This window comes from Aythya fuligula, chromosome 2, assembly GCF_009819795.1.
Source record: "Aythya fuligula isolate bAytFul2 chromosome 2, bAytFul2.pri, whole genome shotgun sequence".
Classification (NCBI taxonomy): domain Eukaryota; kingdom Metazoa; phylum Chordata; class Aves; order Anseriformes; family Anatidae; genus Aythya; species Aythya fuligula.
The window spans coordinates 138,382,031-138,407,502 of NC_045560.1; the positions used below are offsets into that span (position 1 = coordinate 138,382,031).

The 25,472-nt window shown below is 46.0% G+C and overlaps 2 protein-coding genes across 10 annotated transcripts in view; both read right to left on the reverse strand.

The window, feature by feature from the left end:
* Positions 1–4,213: 4,213 nt before the first annotated feature.
* On the reverse strand, positions 4,214–17,130 carry RRM2B (ribonucleotide reductase regulatory TP53 inducible subunit M2B). The gene is made up of 9 exons (XM_032182044.1): positions 17,071–17,130; positions 14,725–14,880; positions 13,242–13,358; positions 12,539–12,672; positions 11,898–11,992; positions 9,930–10,063; positions 8,073–8,177; positions 6,924–7,037; positions 4,214–6,464 (listed from the first exon to the last, which is right to left on the reverse strand). The coding sequence occupies exons 1-9, from the start codon at positions 17,104–17,106 to the stop codon at positions 6,312–6,314; spliced, it is 1,044 nt and encodes a 347-aa protein (XP_032037935.1). The 5' UTR covers positions 17,107–17,130; the 3' UTR covers positions 4,214–6,311.
* Positions 17,131–23,858: 6,728 nt separating this feature from the next.
* Positions 23,859–25,472, reverse strand: part of UBR5 (ubiquitin protein ligase E3 component n-recognin 5) — an 80,362-nt gene continuing 78,748 nt past the window's right edge. For all 9 annotated transcript variants that reach the window (XM_032183391.1, XM_032183390.1, XM_032183384.1 and 6 more), the window contains one exon: positions 23,859–25,008. In XM_032183391.1, coding sequence (XP_032039282.1) covers positions 24,796–25,008 — 213 coding nt within the window. In that variant the 3' untranslated portion in view covers positions 23,859–24,795. The remainder of the gene's footprint in view (positions 25,009–25,472) is intronic.

Below are 25,472 nucleotides of genomic sequence, written 5' to 3' on the forward strand. Positions count from 1 at the left end.
CCCCTCCCAGCTCCAGCACCAAAGGAGCAAACACACAGAAGCTGCTGAAGCTGCTGGACTCATACATGGGGAAGCACGAAGATCAAGAAGATCTGTTCCTAACACTGTGATACACACTTGGTGTGTGGAAAGATCAGAAGGTGGGCTTCCTGGTGTTGAAATCCACGAAACTTTAAAGCAGGCTTCCTGAGCGCTCCCTGAGCTAAGGAATTGAGATGTGCAGCAGGTAACTGGAGAAGGAGGCATGGTCTTGAATGACCCAGGGCTGGACTTGATGATCTTCGAGGTCTTTTCCAACCTAAATGATTCTGTGATCCTAAGAGATGTTTTGTTTGTTTTGTTTTCTTGAAAATCATCCTTTGCTGTCTTCGGCGGAGAACAACACGGTCTTTCAGCAAACCCAGGATATTTATAGTGTCAGACCTGCTGTGTACCCACCAGTGCCCCAGTTCAGAGGACGTGGAGAAGGACCCCTGTGCACAGCACAGTGGCTGGGGCTGCAGTCTGGATGTTGCCCAGAAACCCGGGAGGAGGATATTGCTTATCCCAAAGGCACCTGAATTAATGAAGTGTGAACTTCCCCTGATTTCTCCATGTTACAAGTTCTGTGAGCTTTATCCATCAGTGGATGCAATTTGCAGCAGGATCCTTAACTCCTGTTGCTGCCACACCACGGGGCTGGAGGAGAGCTGTGCACGTGTGAGGAAGGTGCAAATTGGAGTAGGTCTCATCAAGATTATTCTCATTTACCTCCTCCGGCCCTCACAGAGCTGGCTTCTGCCTCAAGCTCCTGCCTCAATCACCCAGCCCCACAACCTACACTAATTAGGCTCCTAACGCGAGGTTCATGTTAATAAGCAGGCAGAAATGGGGATGCAGTCTGAGGGCACTCCGGTGTTACTCTGCCCATTGGAGGTGGCCCAGACCAGCCACCTGCCTGCTTCCAGCAGTCCCTGGGCCTTCTCCCTCCCATGCCTCAACCCCCAGGTCCCACAGCACCAGCCCTGCCCCGAGCAGCTAGTGGCCACCTCCACGCGGGCCAGCGTCCCTGGGAAAAGTCACCCATCAATCAGCAGCAGAGCCCCAGGAGATGCTGCCGCTGTGTGGGTGTGGATGGCAGGGAACAGCTGAGCAGGGGGCTGGCATTTATTTTTAATTCCGTAAAGAAAATTTGCCTTCTGCGTGATTCTCTCCCTTTCTCTCGCATGGGGATGTAAGCAGAAAATCCCGACAGACCGAGCCACAGCACAGAGCTGCTGCAGACCTACGGCCATCCCACAGAGCCTGTGCTTCCAGAGACAGCAGCTGCCCTGTCCTCATGCTGCTCTGGAAACGTGCCAGGGTTTGTGCAGGCAATGAACCCACAGGGTGACACCGGCAGCACCCTCCAGCCTGTACAGCTCGCCTCTGGCTGTAGGGCCACGCTCACTTGGCAGTGAGCACAGAGCCCCACACCACTGTGCATCGGGCCAGGGAGGAAATCCTCGGGATGCAAACCTGGAATTACATCTCACAGACTGCAGGAAAGTTTACTGACTAATCTAGAAAATCTCTCAGATAGTTTATGAGCTGGTAAATGTTCCCCACCATGGAAATGACCCCAGGAGCTTCAGGGTGGTCACTGGGAAATAAATGAACCCTGTTACCCTGCTGGATGGCACCGGCTTGCTGGGGCAGGGGCGATGCTGGGCTGGATCCCCACCAGCACATCCCAGTGCTGATGGACTGCACTTGGTTTTAAAAATAGACAAATAAATAAAGGATGTCTGTTCCAGTGTGCTGTGAGACACTGCTGAGCCCTTGGGAAGGGTAAACACAAGTCCAGTGTGGTGCAAACCAGGCCTCCATCCTAACATCCTCTCCACCTCACCTGTACGTGGGTTTTCTTTCTGGGATTTTATGGGTGCTGACCACATGGGAGCCACATTTCCAGCCTCACACCCATCGGGCTGTGACTGGGTGTGCTGGTTTCATGGCACTGCACTGACACATCCTGGGTGAGGACCTGCCTTACAGTGCCTGAGGTTTAAATAAGGTAGAAATGTTCCTCGTCCCAGCCACAGCCATCCCCGCGTGCATTCGTGTTATACATCTCTGATGTCCCTGCAATTGTGGCAAAGTTCAGTTTTTCAGCTTACAGTGAAGAAGGGGAGATGTCTGGGGAAAAAAAAAAATTAAAAAAAAAATCCCTTCCTTTGGTCCTGGGCAAAAACTGGCCCTTTTGTGTGGCTGTTGTGAGAACGAACAGACCGCTTCAGTCCAGAGCACATGTCGATGAACAGTGTAAGGGGCACAAGAGCTTCAACACACCTCTCAAGGAGCTCTTGGTTTTCAAGAACACAGGCCCAGGGTGAATGACACCAGACCCTGGGGGGAAAATAGAGAAAGCAAAGTCAAGAGAGTTATAATGCAATTAATTCTTCACTCTGCTGAGGAATTCCTATCCGGTGACTGGAGAGGTCCCTCCAAAATGGCTGTGAGAGGACAGGGGGTGAGCATCGCCTCGCTTTCCTGAATATCCTCTCTTCTGAGCCACATCTGTGTCCGACGCCGTGCACAGAGGGGAGCAGTTGGACAGACTGGAGTTTGGAGCTGTGCTAAGAAATGTCTCCGGGCAGCCAAACTCCTCCTGCAGCTCTGAAGCTCATTAGCTTGGGTGCCAGAGGCTTTCAACAAACGAGTAAAAACGATTTGCACATTAAGGCTTGCTCTTAACACTTCTCCTGGATCTGCCAACCGCCAGGAAAGAAAAATAAAATAATAATCATACCAACTCCTCTGCCATCCCCTCAGGGCCTGCAGAGAGGTTTCGGAGGCTTCCTCGCTGTAAGGGATAACTGGCATATGAATCCCATGCCTGTCGCTCACAAACCCCCTCCAGTTTCATGAGAAGGGGCAGAAGTGCAGCAGGGAAACCCCAGCCCTGCCGTGGGACAGCTGTGCAGACACGTTGTGTGAAACGAGCTGGTGGTGGGCCTCTCGGCCAGCCCCGGTGTCCCCTCACAGCCCCGGGGCCAGCAGGCCGGGCAGCTCGGCGGGGCGCTTCGCAACAGGCACACGGGGCTGGCCGAATGCTGGTACACCTCACAGACAGCTGCATTTTCAGCTAACGCAGCTTTAGTTTCATGTTTTGGTTAGCAGAGCTGACCGGAGCTGCTGGAGGCCCGGCCCCATGGCTTGGGCCACCTTGGCCGTGATCCCAAAGTGATGGGATCGGAGGAGGCCCCGTGGCACCCACAGGCTTCTCCCCTCAGCTCTGAGTGTGTGCAGAGGGTACCTGAACGTGTACAACGCTTTGGGCTGTGTAGCTACAAGTAGTATTAACATATTGGCGTCTGCTGCTCTCCCGGAATGAGCCCTGAAGGATTTAGTACGCGAAAGATGAGTGTTTGCTAACTCAAGGGCTCCACCAGGAGGAAAACCCGTCTGGATCAGCCATCAGGCCTGCCACGAAGGGCTGGAAGGGAGACTGGGGGAGCCACTGTGGGACAAGTCATTTAATAACACCCACAGGCAAGAAGAAAAGCGTGGCAGGATTAGATCAGCCCTGGCTGCAGCTCTGGGTGTGCAGCGTGATCGTGACATCCTAAGCTGCCACAAAAATCCCCCGGCCCAGCAGCATGGCTGTCAAGGAAAGCTAAGGGAAAGCTTGCCAATTGCCCTGTCTTCACCCACTTTCTGTTCTTTCCCAGCAGGAGCTGGGACCAGTCACAGACCTACAGAGCTGGGGGCACACCGGCAGCTTTTGTTAAGCACTTGTGGCTATTGCTGATCAATCCGTCCCTTTTCCTGCCACCCATGTTCCTCTGCTTGAAGGAAAATGAGGAGTTTTGGGTGGTAAAAACTGGGATCATCTTTCCAGGAGGTTTCTGAACAGCTGTGTCTCCATCTAGCAGTGAGGTCCCTCTGACCCAGCCACATCTTTGCCTCCAGAGCTGCAGATGTTTTACCCCAAACAAGCAAAAAAGCTTTCCCAGCCACCCAAGGGGGAACCCAAAGGACTCCCAGGAGACTTACTCTTAACGTAGAAAATTCCAGGGGAAAAAAATAAAATAAAATAAAATGTGTTTGTTCCCTAGACTGTGAAGCCCATGCCCCAGAACACACATCTTCCTCCCAGAAACCAAAATCTATGAACACGAAGTTTCTCTGGCATGACCTAATTTTACCATTTTAGGCTCCACAATAAAGCACACAACTAGACAACGGCACGTTCCTCTCCATGTTCAAGTTTTATTGAAACTACAGAACTATTTTACACCCAGCGGGGGGAAGGCAGGGGAGTTATGACCACTTTGGTATCTCAAGTACATTTAGAGAACCTGAGCATGTAACAGTTCCAAATTTGAACAGTTTGTATACTCCCATCTTAATTCACAACGCTCAAAACAAATGCTTTTTATTACTTTTAGTGACATAAAACCAGGTTCCACTCCTCCAACAACAGACCCACTTACAGCATTTTGTCTCCCATGAACAGTATTTGCAAAAGGTGCTGGATTTCCTCGCCAGAGTCCACACTTCTCTCGCAGTTGTAGGACATTTCTTAGCGACAACAGCTCCAGCTTTTCTCTATATCTTCCACATCTCCCCCTTCCCCCGCAAGGATTTTATGGTAAATGAAGCAGGTTCTGCTCATGGAATTAAAAAAAAAAAGCTGCACTGATTGCGTACTCACTCCGTACTCCATGATCTTTTAGTGAGATCAAACAAAAAGTCGCTTTTGCTGCTTGTCTTCACAGCAGAGGCAATCGCTCACTAGGAACTATGGTAATGCAGTGAACCCATTTCGTGGAACTCCACTACTCAGGGCTATGGCAGGGCAATAACCCTTGTAACCACCCCACCAGCAGTAACTGATGTCAGCTCAGCTCACGCCAGGCATATTGAAAGCAGCACAAGATGCTCGTAACAGTAGGGAAGACTTAAAAAGCTCTCATACAAATCACTAAACATTATGGAAAAACGTTTGTGTTTAATAAAGCAGAATTCTTTGTCTAGCTCATGAACATTTACTTAATCTTTGGGAAAAAAAAGAGCCTATTTGTAGATAATCCACCTCCAAGTCAACACTATTCCTTACATCCCAACTATCACTGCAGTATATTGAGGTTTTCTTAAACTGCTCTATTCTCTGCATGTGGTATCAAAAAATTGAAGAAGTTTTTGGGCATGCACCAAAAACCAAAGAGCAGTCCTTTGTGAGGCTGCTAATACACTACTTCAAGATCTGCTTTTGAAAGGTTTAATACCTTACTCCAGAAGCTCTTCTGTGCCAATACTTTCCATGGTTCACATTCAACACGCAACCTGAAGTACCTCAGTGCATTACCGGTGCTTCCTCACAGCTCAGGGATATGCCTGTAACACCTCAAGGCAGTCCCTTGGAATGAGATGCCTTCGCACTCCCATCCATGCACAGGTGAAACTGAGAAGGGGAAAATACCAAATCACCCGGCACAATAGGGAGAAGACAGACAACACCCAGAGCTCACCGTTCTGTCACGCAGCCCAGCACAACTACAGCCTGCTGAATAAGGCACTTGTTTAGAGAAGCAAGGAAAACCAGGCAGCACAAGCCAAACTACAGGATGTGTTTTTTTCTCCTCTACTAAAAGGCTTGCGTTTTCAAGGCCATTCAAGGTCCACTGACGTGCTTAGTAACAGCTGCAATATAAAGATCATATGTATGTGATTTAAACTCCTACTGACAGCCATCAGGTTTGCAGAGTAAAAACTGTCTCAGACAAAACCCAGGTTTTTGCAGAGATCAAACCGTATCCCTGGGTGTAATAAGATTTTGTAGTTCGTACTTTTCAACTAATGTCTTCTTGGATTCACTTAAAAGTGAAGAGCTTTTACTCTCAGTCAGATCTATAAACATGAAAAGAGAAACCACAAAAATAACTTACATCAACATATATACACAGAGTGATACCTCACCTGGTTTTCAGAGCAGAACACCATAACGTAAGGTAAATATACAGCTTGCTTTCTTAAAACGCTACTGAAGTCTTAAAAAAGTAATAGCATCCAGGTCATCTTAAAAGACAGCAATTACAGCAGATGGATCAAGGGAACCTTAAAAAGGACATCCTTTTAAAAAGCCATATAAATTTTTTAAAAAAGGACCCCCTTTTTTTTTTTTTTTAATGACACAGAGCAAGAAGTATTTCCTCTTCCAACAAACAACATGAAAACCCAGGAAAAAATCCTAGTAGCCTCCAACTCCAACAGAGGAAATGGAGATAACTTCACAGCAGAAAATGAGATGGGGAAACTGTCACCCAAACCGTTAGTTTGCCAAGGCATCAAAAATCTGCATCCAGAGTGAAAACGTTGTCCATTGTTTCTGCCATAACAGCAAAACGTTGATATTCTGAAACCCGCTTCTCAAAGAAATTTGTTTTTCCTTCCAGAGAAATATTCTCCATGAAATCAAAAGGATTTTCTGCATGAAAGACCTGGGGAAAGTAAACATTATTGCACTGGTGATTCTGAAAGGGTAACGATGCTTAACAACAACAAGTCAAAGCCTTTCAAAGCAGATCATCCCTCATATTAATGCTGCAGAATTTATGAGCACTTCTGTAAGCTACTTCAGTACTGTCACTCCACAGCAGCTTGGCAAAGTTAACCTGTGCAAGGTGCTTGTGAGCCTTCTAGGACTGCAGCACTCGAGCGCAGCAAAAGTTTCCCATTACAAACCTGCAGAGCAGCTGGAGAGAAACAATGGCCTAAATTGTTCTTGCTCTTTTAAATAGGGAAGCACATATATTAATGTTGTGGTTTCGGCTGTCACTCCATGAAAGCGCAAGTTCTAAATGTGACCTGCTCCCAGGCACGCTAACAAAGTGCTCTGTGCTGACAGCTTTCCTGGGCTGTTCTAGCAGGCCAGCAGTTCTGGCAATTTCTTCTCTTACCTTTGAGAACCCAAGCTCCATTAGCAACCGGTCTGCGACAAACTCAATATATTGTTTCATCAGAGTGCAGTTCATTCCGATCAGACCGACAGGTAACGCCTCTGTTAGGAACTCCTGGAAGTTAAAATACAGATGGCATTTAGAGAAATGCAATTTAAGATGGGAAAAGGAAAGAAGACACCTGTGTTTCACAGCAACACAATTTGTGATATTCCAGGCTCCCCTGGCAGTTGTCTGAATAAATAACTTGCATCACTAAACTCAACAAGTGTCTTCTGTTTTCAGTAGTTGCTTGTATCTTCCTTTATTTTTAGCACATTTTTCTGGAAAAAGTACAAGAATTTTTTGTTACTGCCATCTTCCTTTCCCCCCTCCCATAAGATCCCAAGCTTCAGACAGTGCTTGAGTTCCAAGTTCAATAAAACCTACACACCATACTAGAGGGAGCAGGAATAGATCCAGAAATCCCCGGTTTTCCTTGGTTTCCAGCCATTATGGAATGATAAATCAGAGAGGATAGTGATATATGAGCACTGAACTCAGCCACGGATGTGTTTAGGCACTGATGCAGGACCTGCCAGTGTTGTAAGGCCGTGCTGGGGCATTCATCGTCATCACAGTAGTTAGATCACAACAGAAAAGACAGGGTAAATTACAGTCCTGCAAAACACTCAGCAATGCAGGGAAAAATCAGCAATGCAGAGATGGGGAGGACTTTCTGTGAACAAACAGCAATTCTGAAAAAAGTTATGACACAGCACCAGGTTCAAACACGTGGCCGGAGCAGACCTTGTGCTCTCACTGGGGACAAACAGGTCTGTGCATGAGTAGGGTAAGAAAAACATCCTGAAAGGACAGAGGTACACAAACTCTTCTCTAAGAGAGAATCCTTTATTCTTTTTAAATTTTTTTTCTTTTTTTTTGTCATTAAGGGGAAAGCAGCCTGCCAGCTTCAGCTTCTCAGTTACCTGGCAACTGTATCAGAAAGTCTCTGCCTTTTCGTGCCACATTTAAGGAAGATGGAAAGGGTGGTATAACGCATCAGGGATCCAAGCATTCCATATGGAATTTCAGAAGTTAGAGGTTAATGTATTTCTGCACATACAGTGCCTCCCATGCTGCACCCCACGCCGTCCTAGCCAGGCTTACCTGCTCAATTTCAACAGCGTTAACGATGATCTCCCGGACCCTCTCTTCTGACGGTCTGTTCACTAAATAATGGAACATTAGACAAGCAAAGTCACAGTGTAGGCCCTGAAATAACAGAGAACAACAACAAAAAGACAGTTTTTCCCTCCTTCACATGGCTTACTCTTATTTAGAGGTAGCCTCGTTCAGGTTTAAGCTTCCTAGCCTCTTGCTTCTTGACAGTCTCAATGTCCCTGCGTGCAGCAGACCCACGAGGGCTCTTCTGGGTTACAGCACAGACACTAACACCTAAATCCAACACATGCAAAGTAACAACCAGCAAACACCTTCCTCCAGTCTGGTAACAGTTTGGGAGCCCCTCTACTGCTCACGGTTCTACACAGAGCCCTGCTCGGTTCCTGCCTCTCACCAGAGATGCTTTTGCAGAAAGACTCCTGCACATCAGGACCTGCAAAAGTATCTCAGTCAGTGTAAACCACTGATCTGTTCTCTACTCTGAGATACTTGTACAGAAATAATTATTTTAAGTTTTTAGTAGCTTCCCTTGCTTCTCCTTACAGCATTTTCAAAAAAGTGGACTCGGATTAGAGTCATCACATCCAAGATTAACAAATCACCTCCCCACACAACACGCAGTGAGTGTGAGGGATTTGCTACTACAACATCTACAGATTTGTAGATGCCATGTAGCAACGAAGCAAATGTGATTTGGGAAATACTCCCCTGCTAGGGACAGCACTGGCTGCTGGCTGCAGGGCCTCCCAGGGCCTCATCCAGGGCAGCATCACCAGCGGGATGCAAAAGGTGACTGGCTTCAGCATGCTCTGCTTCCAGCAGCTTGGCACCTCTAAGATCAGAGATGCAGCAGCTCAGAGAGCCTGGGAGCAGAGCCTGCAGCTCAAAAACCATACTGAGCATTAACCACGGATCTGTTCAGGTGTACAGCTCATGCTGCGGTTTCCCAGTGTAGATTCTTTCACTGCCACTTCTTTTGTAGCAGTATTTCCTGTTGTTTGATGCAGGTGTTGTGTGCGCCATGCCTTACTCTTCACAATTAACAGCTATGCAGGTGGAAATGTGGCAGTGAAGCCCCCAAACCCCTACATCTTTCTGTGCTCAACACTGCAGAGAAGTACAGCTACGCTGCTGTAAAGGGGAACATTCATCCCATTCAGCTGCAAGTCACCTTTCTAGGAAGTACATCCTCTTCTGAATGGATCAGCTCGTGATGACTCACGGAAACAGAAGACACAAGGAAATAAAGGCTGAAGAATTGTTTGGTTGGTTGCTGTTTGTTTTTTTTTTAAACCAGGCCTCAGCCACAAGGAACTGCTGCCATCTGGCCGACAGCAGTCCAGGAAACGGTGAAAAGACAGGGAACTTGTGGGGAAATGACCTGCCAGAGTCAGCGTGCTGACATGCAGCCCCCCAGACACATCACATCTCCAGCTAAGAAGCACTCCCATCGCATGCAGACATTGAATGCATATTCTGGGAAGAGCCTGATCCTTCACAGGCATCCAAACTTCCTAGCCTGTGCAGTTCCTTTATCAGGCTGTAGAAAGAACTGGCTATCAGAGAGCACACTCAGACTTCTGCCACCTCCTTACCCTCCCGCACTGCCGGCATTAGAAGGGCTCTGTCACACCCAGAATCGCATCCCCTACTTACTGCTGGATTCTCTTTTGGACTGGTTCCTGCCCAGCCACTGCCTCTGCCCCCACTCAGCTGCTTTGTCCCCTTTCTGCTCTTCGGCTTCCTCCCAAACCTACCTGCTGCCACAGACATGACCTGCTCCAGCAAAAGTATGGGATCTTTAGGAAATACAGTTCTGCCCTTTCCCATATGACACGTTACCTCATCTCTGCTAATGAGTTCATTGGAGAAAGTCAGTCCAGGCATCAGGCCCCTCTTCTTCAGCCAAAAGATAGCAGCAAACGAGCCCGAGAAGAAGATGCCTTCGACTGCAGCAAAGGCAACGACTCTCTCACCTGTTCAACACGACACATTTTCGGTTAGACATGAAAGGGCGTGTTGCTCGTCAGCAGGAGCATCAGCCAGCCCCATGCTGAAGGGGAGGGATGTGCACTGACTGCACATCCAGCAGGTGCTGTGCCCGACCACATCCTCCAGCAGACCCCGAGGCACAGAGGTCAACCCTCTCAACGGCACTGAACCACAGGCAAGCCCAGCAGAACAGGAAAAACTGAGCAGGCTCTGAAACTGCCACAAAAAAAAAAAAAAGTCAAAAGGGAAAGAACAAAAGTCGCCAAAGTGGCCAAGATCTTAGCATTGCTTTCTCTCTCTCCTAAGAGGCAGGGCAATGGCCGTGTAACTAACATACAGAACTGGGAGAAGCCTGTCTCCTTTAAAATAAAGGCACAGAAAAACCCTTCACCCAGTCATAAACTACTCGTATCCCACCTTTCAACCAAGGAAATCACAGCATTACTGGTCCCAGTTCTCCCTGTTCTCTACAGGAATTAGTTTCCTCAGACTACGAGACCATCTGAGTGTTTGCTGAAGACACGTCACTGCGTGTACCCTATTTTAAACACCTCCAAAAGCTCCCCGAGTATATTCCAACATTAAGACATTTTGCATTAAATACTGGTGCCTTTTCCCAGTGAGAACTGTGTAGCTTTTTGTTTAAAATAATCATAATCCCCCAAATTCCAGACATCGCACTTCTTCAAACAAGATGTGAATGCCATCTGCTGGCTTATCTGAAGAAATTCAGGTTAGGAGAAAAACACGAAGAGCAACGGGTACAAAAGTACTGCAGAAGCTACTAGGGAAAGAATTTATCTGACAACACCAAAAACCTCCTAAGTCAGTTCCACCCAGGAGGGGAGGAAGACTGGTCATACAATTTAATGAAGCACAATACCAAAAACCACGTGTTTTTTGCCACATTCCACCTGACTAACGATCACATAAATGAGTTGTGCTGAAACTAAACCTCCTGTCAGCAGCACCACGTCATGTTTGCACAGGCTGGGAGGCCAAGAGTCCGCAGAACAAACACAGCAACTGAGCCCTCAGCGTAAGAAAGCAGCCAAAGCTGTGGAGACCCTGCTGAAGGCCACTCTGGAAGGAAACACTAAGTAAGCCATGCTGCTTTTAAACAATATATCTCATAATATTTAATTTTAAGGCCTGGGCTTCCAGAATGTTTTACATTTGGGTAATTTTCTCAGTAAGATAGAAAATACAGAAGAGTAGAAACGTACTTTAAAAAATTAGAATAAAGTTTGACTTTACTCTCAACTCTGAGAGGAGATACAGTAACTGGAAGCCTGGTCACAACAGCAAGCCAGAAATGCTCGAGAGAGATGATTCCTGAATCCTTTTTTGCCCAGGCTCAGTCATCATGTTGGAAAAAAGGTGAACATCACACAGGAATTTGTCTGTATGAACATGCACACAAAAAAAAAATGGGCTTGCAAGGCTTCAGCTGTCCAGTTCTGAACACTGGAGTACAAAACGGGAACCAACTGGAAGAGACCATCAAAAGTTCTAGAAAACAAGAGCCACCAGCAAAAACTGAAGAAGCCAGGGTCGTTGGGTATGAGGAAAACAAAAAGACAGAGAAACCCACGGGCACTTTTCATAGCAAGATTCCAGTGGGCACTGCCATTAATGTATTGTTCTGTCTGAAGATGAAAATCTAATTGCTCACTCAAAGTTAGTTCTAGCTCTTTCGTCAGACCAGAGCCACTAGGCCATCTGGAGAATTTCATTTCGCATTTCAGGGGTGCAGCTCACTCCCGTACAATTAGTTTGGGACATTCAACAGAAACAAGTTTTTAAGAAGATACACACCAAAAGTGGATTCTCTGTCTTCAGCCCACTTCAGAGCCCAGTCTGCTTTCTTCTTGACACAAGGCATTGTTTCAATGGCATTAAATAAGTAATCCCTGTAGAAGAAAACAAAGAAAACATCAGAATAATAATGCAAAGAAGGGATTTATGTAAATCTCTCCTGGTTGTCTCCACCAGGCAGTGGAACCCATTGTGCTAGGCTCTGAACTGACCCAAGTAACAACTCCTACCCCAGAGGGCTGAGCATCTCTGAAACAAGAGCACAGGGAGGCAGACGTGCAGAAAATGGCACAGCCAAGGCCCCAGAGGAGGTGAGCTGCAGAGATGGAAGTGAACCCAAACTTCCTACCCCAGGGTGCCCACCCACCAGACCAAGCTGGCTCTCAGATTTCAAGCCAGGTGGCAGCCAGTTCCTCCTCAAGGAGCTAAACCTCATCTCTCCTGATAACACAGAAAGAACTGGACAACTGTCCCAAGCACAGGCTCTGGTCCCAGGACTGCAGGCTTGGAAAGCTTCAAGCAACTGTCCCTAACCCCCCCAGGAAGTCAGTGTGGAACAGAAGGCAGCTGCTGCTGCCCAACCACGGTGCCACTGGGCTAGAGAAAAGATTTCCCACGTCTCAGCACATTGAGAGATTTACCTTTTCTCAGGATCTTTGATGTAAGTGTCTATAAGCAAGCTGTACATCTCCGAGTGAACGTTCTCAATGAGAATCTGAAAGCCATAGAAACAACGAGCTTCTGGGATCTGCACCTCCTGGCTAAAGCGTGCCACCTACCAACACCAAAAAGCAGGACCGTGAGCACAGTAAAACCAGCCACATCTGACAGCTCTTCAAGCCTGCTAGGAGAGACAATAATAGCTGCCACACAGAAGGGATGGGAGCAATTCAGCCCTACTCTGAACAGGTCTGTCAATAGGACAGGTGTGGTGCAGGAGCAAACAGAGAAAGCTAGCTCGAAGTAAACACATCTGCTCTGCTTGTCGTGTGGACAAGAGCAGTGAAGCGTGGTGGCACACACACACAGGACGGAAAGAGCACAATAACCTCAGTAAGAACCTCAGGCTGAATGAAGCCTCACTTTCTGTTCATCGTTAAAAAAATAAACTGTGATGTAAGACACGTTTTGCAGTGACATGATTTGGAGTCTCGCTGACAACAGTTGATCCAACAAAACTCAGGCACCTGGCCCAGCAAAACCAGCTGCTTATTTCCCTTGGCAAAGGTGGGATGATGAGAAGCAAATATGCACATTTAACTGACTAATGCATTAACATCAGAAAAAAGGAAAAAGCAACAGCTAATAAAACGAGTCAGTATTCAAGCTGTAAAGCTTTCTCACCAGGTTTTCATTTACAATTCCGTCGCTGGCTGCAAAAAAGGCCAGAACGTGAGAGATAAAGTACTTTTCATCTGCTTTTAGCTTGTTCCAGTGAGGAAGATCCTTTGATAAATCAACCTAATAAAAGAAAAAATAAAAATAAAAAGCACATTATCATCATTTTGTGCTTGTTATTCTGCAAGAACAAAAGCAGCCTAGACAAACATTTGAGGCAGAGTTTTGGTGTTGGCTTTCAAATCTTTGCACACAGAGAATTAAATATGTGTGAACACAAAGCACAGCGGACGTACTGCAGTAGGGCTGTCTCCCTCTGCAACGCTAACACCCTGTGTTTGCTTTGCAGTTGACACTTCTGTAATGTGGAATAAAAATAATATCTACTGAATTCTAAAGAAATCAGGTTTCAAGATGCATCAGTATCTCAATGGCAGGAGTATGAACACATTAATAAGAGCTCACTCTGAGACATGTATAAAGTCTACTAGAAATAAATGCTGGTGTTGAAAGAAACCTAGACCCAGGGCTGCCAAAAGATGCCCTGAGGGCACTTTTGCCCTTGACAGGTGTTCAGCCTCCATCCTGCCCCAGAACAGCACTGGGCAAATGCCACGCAACGGCTCCCACCTGTGACACTTTGCTCTAGCCACGGGAGAAAACCACAAGGGTTCCTTTGCACTGGCCTTTTTTTTCTTTGTTTGTTTGTTTTGAGGGATTTCTGAAACACAGCTGCTGTTAAGTAGGACCAGATGTGAAAACTACAGTGAGGCTAAAAAACTTTTATATGTGAATGTGTGCGAGTATTATTTACATACAAATAGATGTGTGTGCTTGTGCACAAACACACACGTATACAAACCCAGTTTTTAACTTTTCAGCTCATTTGGAAATGTGGCAGGAGTTTGAATGCTTTGTAACTATTTAAACCAACCTCTTCTGACACAGGACAGCTTCCCTCCCCCGGCAGGCAATGGAATAACCCTTGTAAAGGCAGCGACTCGCTGCCATCCCAGGGAGCTTTCTGGTCTATTTAGGGCTCAGCAATTGCAGAGCACTGCTCACAAATGAGCAAAGATGCAGAAGCTTTGAGTTGTAACGAGCTGGTCCCCTGGCAGGTTGTCTCTCTAGATCCATGCAAATTCAGAAACCAAGATTGCTGCAAGTGCAGTGAGCTGAGTACAGCTCAGCCTGGCCAACCAGCGACCTCAAGGAAAACGAGATGACCCAACTCCCAGCTGGCATCGTAACATGGTGACGAGCATCTAACCAGGGTGCTCGGGAGTAAATTATATGCATTTTTAGCAAGTTTCCCTGATTATCACCATCCTTCACCAAACACCTAACGGAGGTGAGCTGAATCACCTCGTAGAAGCAGCTTTCTTTCCACTGTCTGCAAAGGGAGCCCTGCCCCGTTGCAGGGACACCAAAATAAATAAAATTAACTGCAACCACGTGTATTGTGCCAACCCACTGCCCCGGAGCTCACCTCCTCCGCCGTCCAAAAGGAGGCCTGGGCCTGTTTGTACATCTTCCATATGTCCGGGTACTGGATGGGGAAGATGACGAAGCGACGGGGGTTTTTTCTGAGGAGAGGCTCCTCGTGAGGCTTCAGGCCATTTTCTACAGCACTCGGAGAAGAGCTCTGAGGATAAAGCACAGTCCTGGTTAGGGCTGCCCTTACGGACCCCCTGCTTTTCACTGTGCCCCAAAGATACAGCTCAAAGCCACCCGTATCACACTCACCTGTCCCCCAGGGATGGCCACATCACCCTTCCCTGGGGTGCTCTCCCCTCTGCCCTCCATCCGTGCCCCTGCTCAGGCTGCCTTTCCGCCCTGCTCTGCCTAAACTAGCTCTCCTCCCGCCAGCCACAGCGGTGCCAGGAAGCATCTGGCACCTGAGTGCAGAAGAAGAGGGCTTTTTGTGGTGCCAGGAGGAAATCACGGCTGCACCCGCGCCGCCGTCGAACAAGGAGAGCGCGCTGCCTGCCTGCTCCTCAGGGCTCACCTCCACAGCCACCTCGGCTGGGTCCCTTTGCATCACTGCCCTCACAGACATCCTTACACATCACTCTTTCAGGTCCCTCCTCCACGAGCACGGCCTCCACCCTGCCTCCAGGCAGTGTCCCTGCCCGATGTGCTGCCCAGCACCTGCTGGAGACGAGCACCACCAGGAGCAGTGAGGACAGACGGCACGTTGCAACCTCCACGAGAGCTGCTGGCTCACGGTTATCCCGAGTTCAGCCAGCAGGACGTGGTTCCCAGATCCTCCTGACACTGCTGGGGAGGATTGCAAAGCAAATCCCAAAAGAAAACACATCAAGAAGCGCATTCTGCCTTAGCCTTACCAGTTTATGTGATTTTTAAATATTGCGTAATTACACAAGATGAATTTCCAAGCACCACCTTGCAGTCTCTGCTGAGCACCACAAGAGTGCAAGCCCCTCTGCATCGCTCAGGAAGCAGAGATGGTTGCAGCAGCCGACCCGAAAGCATCGTGGGGGAGAATCGACGTCCTCAGGGCCGGCCCCACCGCCGGCGCTTCCATCTGCTGGTAACAGGAAACACCGCAAGAGCCTCCCTTGCTGGCCCGATGATTTCCTGAGCAAAAGCCTTTTGTGCAGCCTGGGGGCTGCCCCCAAATGTTTTAGACTAATAGGCTGGCCTAGCAGTCCCTAACCCAAGCCCTGATGCTCCTGAGCCATTCTGACCACGGTGCAGAACTGGGGAGTTATACCAGTTTAAACAACAGTGGTAATTTTTGAAAGAGTTATCCCACAGAAAATACACCACGCTGGAAACTCCCTCTCAATCCACCTCCCGCACCATCTAAGCCCTGCTGGGGTCAGAGAGGAGTTCTGCACACATGCTCCATCTCTGAGCTCACAGGCAGCTCCTGTGGCTACAACACAGTGCAGTCTCTCTCAGTTCTGGGTTTCACCCCTCCAGGTAAAAACTGTATCAGAGTAACACAGAGCAAGCTAGCCAGCTTGTTAATTTGGTGCATCCCATGGTACAACGCAGATAAAAATTCATGGAAAATCCTCCTCTGTTTTGGTTCCTGAGGTCAGCACATGCTGATCGCAGCCAGGGATCCTGAGCCGGGGAACCCAGCAGAGCTCACAGCACCAGGGGAGGCAGCATTCACGAGGCCTGTACACTTCTGCTTCCTTTCGGTGTCCTGGTCTTTTCCTTCACCTCCAGCTGGTGTTGGAAACACTCCGCATGTGCCGTAGGAGCGAGGAGCACCCCCTCCTCGTGTGACAGACTCCGGTCTCTCAACCATCCGCCCTTTGCTGGACAAACACCAGAATTTCACACTCCTGTTATTCCGCAGCTGCCAGAAACAAACGCTGCTGCACTGCGTACAGCGAGGGAAGGAAAGGACAAGCAGTGGCAGGGCTGGCATGGGCCACACCTGCAGAAACCCTCAGGGCGCGTGAGGAAGGATGGATGTGTGCGGTCATCTGCACGCCAGAAGGGACAGCGCGGCTCTGTTTGCCTCTGGCACGCCAGCATGCATCCACCTCCGTCACGGACACAACACGCCGATGTTTAGAGCCAAAACAACAAAACTATTTTTCAGTTTTGCCCACAAACTCGAGCGCTGCTGGCACACAAGATGGGGAAGCTCACGGGGGGGGGCACCCTTCGGCCCCGCACGCCTCAGGCCCGGCGCTGCCCCGGGGGCTCCGGGGGGCTCTCGGAGCCCGCTCCCGGCCCAGGGGGGCTCCGAGGAGAGCCCTGAGGGGAGCCCTGAGGGGAGAGCGCGACGCGGAGCGCCCCGCCCCGGGGCCCCGCCGCCCGCCCGCGGCCCGGCCCGGCCCGGCCTTACCCGCTGCGGCCCGGCCGCCTCCCGGCTCTCCCCCATGGCCTCGCCGTGTGGGCGGCAGCCCGGCCCTCCGCCGGGGCGGAGCGGGGCTCGGACACCGCCTCGCCTCGCCTCAGCCCGGCACGGCCCCGCCGAGGCTCCCCCAGCAGCCGGGGGCCCGCTTGGGGCCGGTGGGAGGCGAGGAAGGGTCTCGCTGTACGGCCCGGCTGCACGGCCCGCGGGGCTGTGGTGTTCAGAGAGGTCGCACAAGCACTCTGAAATAAATAAATCGAAAAATAAATAAACAGGAAAAAAAAAATGAAAGCTCCCCGAGGGCGGAGCGGGCTGCGGGCCCGCGCCTGCGACACAAAAATAGAGGCGGAAAGCTGAGGGAGGCAGAGGGGGGCAGGGCAGCGGCTGATCTTACTAAAATATATATAAATATATACACATACATATATTCATATATAAAATCCCAGGCAAGCCGCTAAGAGACGATAATGGCAGATAAAGTAGTAGAGGGAGGTAACGGGTTTGCAACAACCACCTGTAGTAGTGGCAGCTGGCACTGACAGCAGTGTGGCTATTAGGGGATAAAGGTGAGTATGGTGGAAGCGTATGGAAAAAGTGCAACTTAAAGAAAAATATTACATTTTTGAGTCCATCCTAAGCTGATACAAGCCTAAGAACACCTTCCAGTAGTTGTGTAATTTATGTAGGTGTGGTGCAGAGCTGCTTACCACCTGTAACACACTCTTGCCCCTTTCCCTGCACCGCCCTGTGAGTACAAGCACCGCCCGTGGAAGCAATGCTAAAACATTTCCATCATTTATTGCGAATCACTTCTTATAAACAGAAATTTCTGCACGAGGCTAGTGCCTGAAGGCTGTTCCCTCTTCCTTCCCCAGGGCCAGGCTGGCCGCAGCAGTTTCCTGTAGGCACACAGGTCATTTATCAGAACAACTGAGGAGTCTGGAGGGAAAAAAAAAAAAAAAAAAAAAAAAAAAAAAGCCCCACCTCATGCAGGAGGGCCTGGTTTCTCACAAAGGTTTGACATCAGAGACAAATGTGGAAACAAACATCAGCGAGAGAAGTTTATGAGCACCCAAGACATTCAACCAACATAAAACTAGTGCTGAGCCACTCTGTAAAGGTAGAGAAACACCAGGAGAGCAGGAGGGAGGCACCTGAGGAGGAGGACGATGACTTGGAGGTCTGATGTTCCTCAGCAGAGAAGTCACAGTTACGGCACCACCCCGATACCGCTGCCCAGTGCTCTCGAGCCCAAGTACCAGCCAAACCCACAGCCACAGAAAGGTACGTGTGTGCAGTTATGAGCTTCAACTGATCCGTGTATCATTTTCAAGACAGTTACGCATACCTTTGTCAGTTTCTGTCATTATTTTTTTTTAAAGCATCCGAGAAATTTCACAGCCACCAAGGAGTAGCTGAGAACACGTAACAAGCACGAGAAAATACAGTTTTATACTAACATCTGGTTACCTAACTACTGCTCTTTTTGAGCCAGACTTAAAAATTTTATTACCCAAACATCCCCGCATGTTGCTTAATATCCATGTTCAACAGCTCTGCTCTTCCACGTACTGTGTGTCTTCAGGTCTCATTTCTTGGTCCAGAGCAAATGATGACAGAAGTGCTGATTTAGAGCAAGCCCAGCTGACCCATTAACACTGACGAGTTACACTGGTGAGTACAATGCAGTGCACAAATGACCCAGGAACTCACACATCCCTCTCAAAAAACCTCAAGCATACTGATCATACTGTTTTATAACATTGACCTGCCTATCAATCGTCCTAGTCCTCTGTCCCTAACCTCAATCCTGGCTGCTGTTTCAAAATTCCTTAAATAAGGGACTGAGTATTTGAAAGTGTAAGAAATACCACAAATTCATGTAATAACAACAGAAAGGACTACAAATATTCGAGGATAATTTCTTAAAGACACGCATTCCCTTTTATAGCTGCACAGCAAATGTCTATTTACATAGTGCCTGAAAATTAATATGTAGAGGGAAAAACACAGCAAAGGAAACAAACCGTTAACGAGTGAAGGATTAACAGAACAGCAGCTGGCTTTTCTTGCATCCCCACAAAACCCCCAAGCTTCCATTAACTGTTTTATATAAAATTAATTACATAATATACATGATACTGAAATATGGAAAAGCAATCGTGGAGTTCTAAAGCAGCTTACACGGAATAAACGTATATATGAAATTTAGTATTAGGCATGCTTGTGCAAGGCTTAAAGATTACTGAAGTGGACTGCAGTGTCTTAAAACAAGCACCAAGGTGGATGGCAAACATTGCTTCATTCTTTAGCTCCTAATCACTTGGCAGTACAAGCGCTGTCCTGTGCAACCCCAAGGTCGCAATTCCTCTGCTTTCTCAGCACGCAAACCCTAGGGTCTTTGTTTCTGTGTGGGGAGGGACTCTGACCCACAGACTTCCATATACACTTTCTGAAAGGGCAGGGGCATTCCCCAGAGGTGCACGATGCCAAATTCCAAGCCAGTCTGCCAGAACAGGTCCTCTCACAGGTTTGGTCGCCTATGGCTGCACAAGAGCTCTAAATCTAACTGTAGTGACTGGACTTGAGGCAGCAGCACAGGCACTTGGTATGCTGTTGGAGAGAGCCAGACCTGACCAGCTACTAGCACAGCTTTCCATTCCCAAAATTTGGTCTGTACAAAGTAATTTTGATCCGCTCTAAAAAATTCATCCAAAAAAAGAAAAAGCCTGGCCACGTTCTCCTTCAGAAGAGCATGAATGAGGACAACCTGCAGGCTTGTCCTATATTTAGTTCTGAAGATAACGAAAGCAAAGGGAAAAAATATGTAATCAACAGTAGCATCGATTACAACTCCTTGGACAACTACTCTTTCATGGCAAGGTAGAGTAATTTACAAATTAAGTCCCAAAAAATATACCAAGTACGACATCCATCATCACAGCTTCAACTATAACATCTCCTCCCCCCAAAGATACTATTTATTTTGGGAATATCTGTCTTTTAAAAATGCTTTACAAAGATCAAATTTTATATAAAGAATACTATTTGAGGTAAATTGAAGAATTATCATTTCTAAGTCAAAGGTAAATCAGCCTTTCCAGATGAAAAACACTCACTGCATGAAAATCAATTCATGAATAGTTCCAGTATGTTCAAAGTAAGTTTTTTCTGAAAAGCTACCCTGAAAGTGCCTCCTTGCACAGTAACTCTAACACAGGTTGTGGCAACGCGTTTTCCAACAGGTTCACATGACTACAGCATTCAAACATAGGCTGTGTTGGCTGTTGTCACTGGACAAAGGATACCAAAAAGTTTCCCTATCACAGGGAAAAAAGTTGGTAGCAACCAACCGCTTCTTGCTATACTGAACAGTACATTACTACAGAGCAACCTGTGGTGATAAATGATGAAAAGCAATAGTTTCATATTAAGAAAGCCATGGACAAAGGGGAAAAGTCTGAATTACAGGCTTGCATTTCAAGCCAGACGTTAAGTCAGCCTCTTGAAAAGGCAACTCCACAGAAGATCAGAAATCAAACCGTGCTTCTCAGTTCAGCAAACCTGCTCAGCAATAAAAGCATCCAAATTGCTGCAAATTAAAACCATGAAAGCAATTTCCAAACTAGGAAAGGACCCAGCAACACTCCTGAAGATGCTAAGAAGTCCTGATCACACCGCAATGCACGTCAGCTTTAGAAGAGGCTTCGATTACGAAGTGTCTCCACGTCCTCTCCACAGGGAGCACACGTGAACTTCCAGCACTGGGTTCAAGACGTTCAGTGAAGCTTTGGCAGGACCACTCGACATCACGTTTCTGTCTGTGTGTGGACGCTCAGAGCTTGAGATAAACCACCACCACATCCTGAAAGCCAGTTATTTAGGACTTCCAGTTATTTAGGACCTGCGGAGTTTTCTCTTTGATTTTGGCATATCCATTACTAAAAATGATTAGACTGAAAAGTTCAGAAAAAGGTCACATTCCACAGCTTAAAAAGAGAAAAGGAAGCAAAGCAAGCAAGCTAGGTACCTGTAGTTTGCCACAGGAAGAGGAAGCTAGAGAAACAAAAGCATCAATGAAGAGTACAAAGCCAGAAAGGTTTAGAAGGGCATTTACAGAAATTCACATGATACACAGGTTATAAGGATGTTATATAAAAAGGGAGATAAAAGAGAACAGCAGATAAGCTTCCTCAGCAGGTACTATCCCTAATCTGTCACCCAGTGTTAGAGATGACAAAGCTGTGCTGGACAAGGCCTCCAAGAAGAGCACTGCAAGAAACAACTGCATCAGGAGATGGGGTGGCGATTTCTCCGCTTCTCCCACCCACACAACTGAAGCGAGCTGTCCCATGCCCTGCTCTTGGTGCACTTCTGCTGATGCACACAGTCAAATAAACTTCTGAAAAACAGGTCTACACACAACTGTGTGCTTCTTTTAAAAGATAAATTCAGGTTAAGAGATAAAGAAAATCACATTTCTTACTCCTCCCTGCATGACTGTTGCTGTACTAGATGGGAGTACTTCTGATTTAGAGATTTGCCAGTTCACTACTTTTTTTTTTTTTTTTTTTTTTAAACTGTTACTTAATGAGCAAATAACTACCTTGCAGGACAGAAAAGACACTCCCATACCAAACAGATGAGAAAGAGCACTTGATAAGAAAAGTCCTTGCAGATTTCCACTTCTGGTAAGCTAACAAAGCAAGCAATTTACCTTCTGGATTTGGGAACAGTAAGCTGAAGCAACTGAAACCAATACTGAGAACTAACCCTGGGAAGTTCGCACTAGGGTGTCAGCTCTCCCTAGCTTCAGCATAGGAACTAGCACGGTGGTGAAGATGTTTTAGCAGTATCTATCCTTTAATCTCCTATTTCAGCAGTTAAAAACAGCTACGGATTTGGACTATATAGAAAGTAAACATTACAGAATCTTCCTTTAACTTGTTTCTCTACCACATCTTCAAAGTGAACTAACAGAAGGGCTTAAGTCAACGGGAGATGAGGTGTATGATTTTAATAAACATTTTTCTTATTAAAATCTCGATATAGCTTAAATATACCATACAGAGGAAAAAAAAAGCTATTTATATACATTTCAAGTCAATGACCACAGCATAAATCATTCCTAGATCCCCTCTCCACTTCTGTCATCAGAAAGCCTCGTGTGTGTGTATATACGGTGAGCTACTGTGAGTTACCTGCATTATTTTTTGTCTAGCTATACATTACAGGACTTAAAAAAAGGTTTAAGCTATATACAGAAATATATATACATATAACATATATTTATATGTTATACATACACATACACTTATATACATATACACACAATACATAGATATATACACACAGTATTTTACATTTATATATGGCCTTTCATCCAAGGACCTTGGATACTGTTTAATACATCAAAGTCTCACAAAGCTTTGTGAGGGAGGGAGGGAGCTTTATTTTACAGACTGTAGGTTTGAGGCCGATCCTAACCAGGGTTTGTTTGTTTCTTTTTGTTGTTCGGTTGGTTTTGCTTTCTACTAACTTCACATATGTCCCCTTAGAGGAGTTTTTGGTGATGAAAATAATTACACCAGTAAGAAATCCAAGCATAAGGTGTAGGATGCTTCGTACCTTTGTAACTGTTCTCCTTACCATGACAACAGCCATACAGCATGAATTGTCTCTGTACTAACACACTTACACCTGGACTCGTGTGCAGTACTGCCTTTTAAAACATATTTAAACTAAAATAGTAAAATCAGGTAAGTTTAAAACTTACGATATCCTGAAGTATCCAACAGAAAATCCAGAATATACTCCAATTCCCATGTGCTGAAACTATCCTTTTCTAGGATAAGTCATTTAGGAAGTACTAATAAATGCAGAAATAATTCTGCATCTGTTTACTTGATTTATCTGCAGTTTAACTACACAAGCCTGACACAGTCAACCCTGTCTAGAAAACAGTATTTTCTGCATCAATTTGGCAACGTGTGATCAGAATTTCTGATCTCAACTGTGCTTCATACCTGCAGCAACTAAACAAATGATGAGAATGGAGCCTTTTAAAAAATAATCTCAGTTCTAGCTAACTTCTGGACATCCTCCACTAGCTGACACAAAGCACAAAGGAAAATCCAGTGGAACTCCGGCAGAGTTGAATTCCACTCAGATTTTAATGGAGCCTTAGTTTAGCTCTCCCCAGCGAAAGGAAGAAAAAAATTCCTAAGACTCATGGCATTGGAGAAGCAAGAAAGATGGAAAACATCACCACCACAGAAACCCTTAGCCTTCAATACTTCAGTCCACTAAGCTTTTAGAAATTTATGATACAGGAAAAAAAAGCAGCTCCTGCCTTTATTAACCGCTCCCTACCTCTCAAAAACCTCTCAAGCATTAGGAAAAACAAGCCCTATATTATATTCAGACTGCCCTCCCCAAAAGCAACCACTTCAAAAGTGAAAATACAGTAAAACCCACTACAACACAGTTTCAAAATTTTATTCTAACCTAATAACCTTGAGGGTTTTTTTTGTTTGTTTTTTCTCAGAACAAGCCACTTTCCCTTCAAACCAATTCTGTCAAAAGAAGGGGTTGCCTGGCCCATTTCGTTCAGGATTCTCTGCTAACTGTAAAATGCGGGCTAAATAAATGTCTTCTGCAGGTCAATTTTTCAGTTACAAAATTCAGATTTTTGATGAACTGTGTTTGGTGTACGCTGCCAGCTAAAGTATAAATGGCTAAATAAATAAAAACTATTGTTTCTTCAGTATAACTTGGTATTTTGTCTGTAATTTCTTTATTAAAAAACTGTAACAAGATACTTAAAAAAAGGCTAGATACAAAAGAAGTTAAGCTGCTCACGAACATTAAAGTTTTCCAAAATGTATCTTCAATAATCATGATCTTATAAACATTTTACAGTTACCAGAAAGTGCCCAGGCTAAGTTTACATAGTTAGATAACGTAGTACAAGTGTCGGGTTAGAACTGGTAGTGGAACAATCTCCTGACTGTCTGTTCACTGGAACAGGGATACAAAAATGTTGATTGTGAACTATGAAATACTGTGCATTGGCCTCATCTTATGTACAAAAAAACACACTAAAGGTACAGATTACATGCAAAATATTAGTGATGGTATCTGATGTGCCAGAGTTCAATGCAACCAGAACAAAAATTGCAGTGAAAGTGGTTTCATAAGTGGACGATCCCAACTCTGGGATCTGAGCTGTCAGGAACTTTTTACAAGTTCAATATACATGATACACAACTGCAGCCAACCACAAATTAAACACCATAAAAAAGTTAAAATAAAACACAGAACATACTTAATTTTTTATTTCGAAATTCCCTACTCCCTCTATACAAGAACCTTTGCTGAAACACTTTCCACAAAGGCAGCAGTGAATTTTCAGAACATTTTACATATTTTCCCTCAGCAAAAAGATAAATCACAGTGTAAATTATATTGTTCTGCTGTCATCTTTGGCTGGGGTTAGGCCAAGGAGTTATTGACTAGCAAACTGTTGCAATCAGGTATTGCCAGTGCTCCTTTTGCCTTTACGTTACAAATTTAGTACAGGAATGTTTGCATTTAAATCTTTAAAGTACCACCAGGGGTATGACAGCATTAACTTTCATAAACTTTTATAGACAAATGGAAAAATCTACAAAACTTAGCTAGTAATATTACACAGCAATACACACTTTTTATACTCTACACAAAACCAAAATTCTTGGTCTTAATGGCGAGTAACAATTTCTGTTTCAAAATCTGCTTAGAGGAATAGAGTGGGACATAAAGGCGAGAAATGCAAGTGTTTGCTGTAGGAAGATGTTGGTCATCTGGTGGTCTTATTGTGATTGATGGCATAGGCTGGAATCCCTCCTCACTGGCAGGCAATGATGGACTTGATGTCCAGAAGTAAACCTGAAAAAACAGGAGGTGGTATTTAAAATTGTGCTGGACAAAGCTAAAATTTACACTGCATACTGTCCCCAGCTCCATCTGGGAAGATTCTTAACTGCCATCGATATGAAACATACCAGAAATCTCTATCAGGAGCATTAATGACCAAGGAAGAGGAATATAGTACTTGTACAGACAGAAGTCAGCAAGGGAGAACATTGGGTTGTTTTCCCCAGTGTGAAACTTGCAGAGCAGTGTCACTACCAAAGCTTAATCACGGATATTGCTTAACAAATGTGTTCTAAATTTTCTGTTTTATAGATTAGTCCTCATTTCCTTTTAGCAAACTGTAAGGGAAAGATAGTACCTGAAGTGGTAAGAAGTTAAAAGCAAGTAGTTTTAAGAAGCTCATGGACACAGCTTATAAGTCTTGTCTTCCAAAGTGAAACAATCTTACTCTTTCATGCCTCTCATCAGTTATTCCA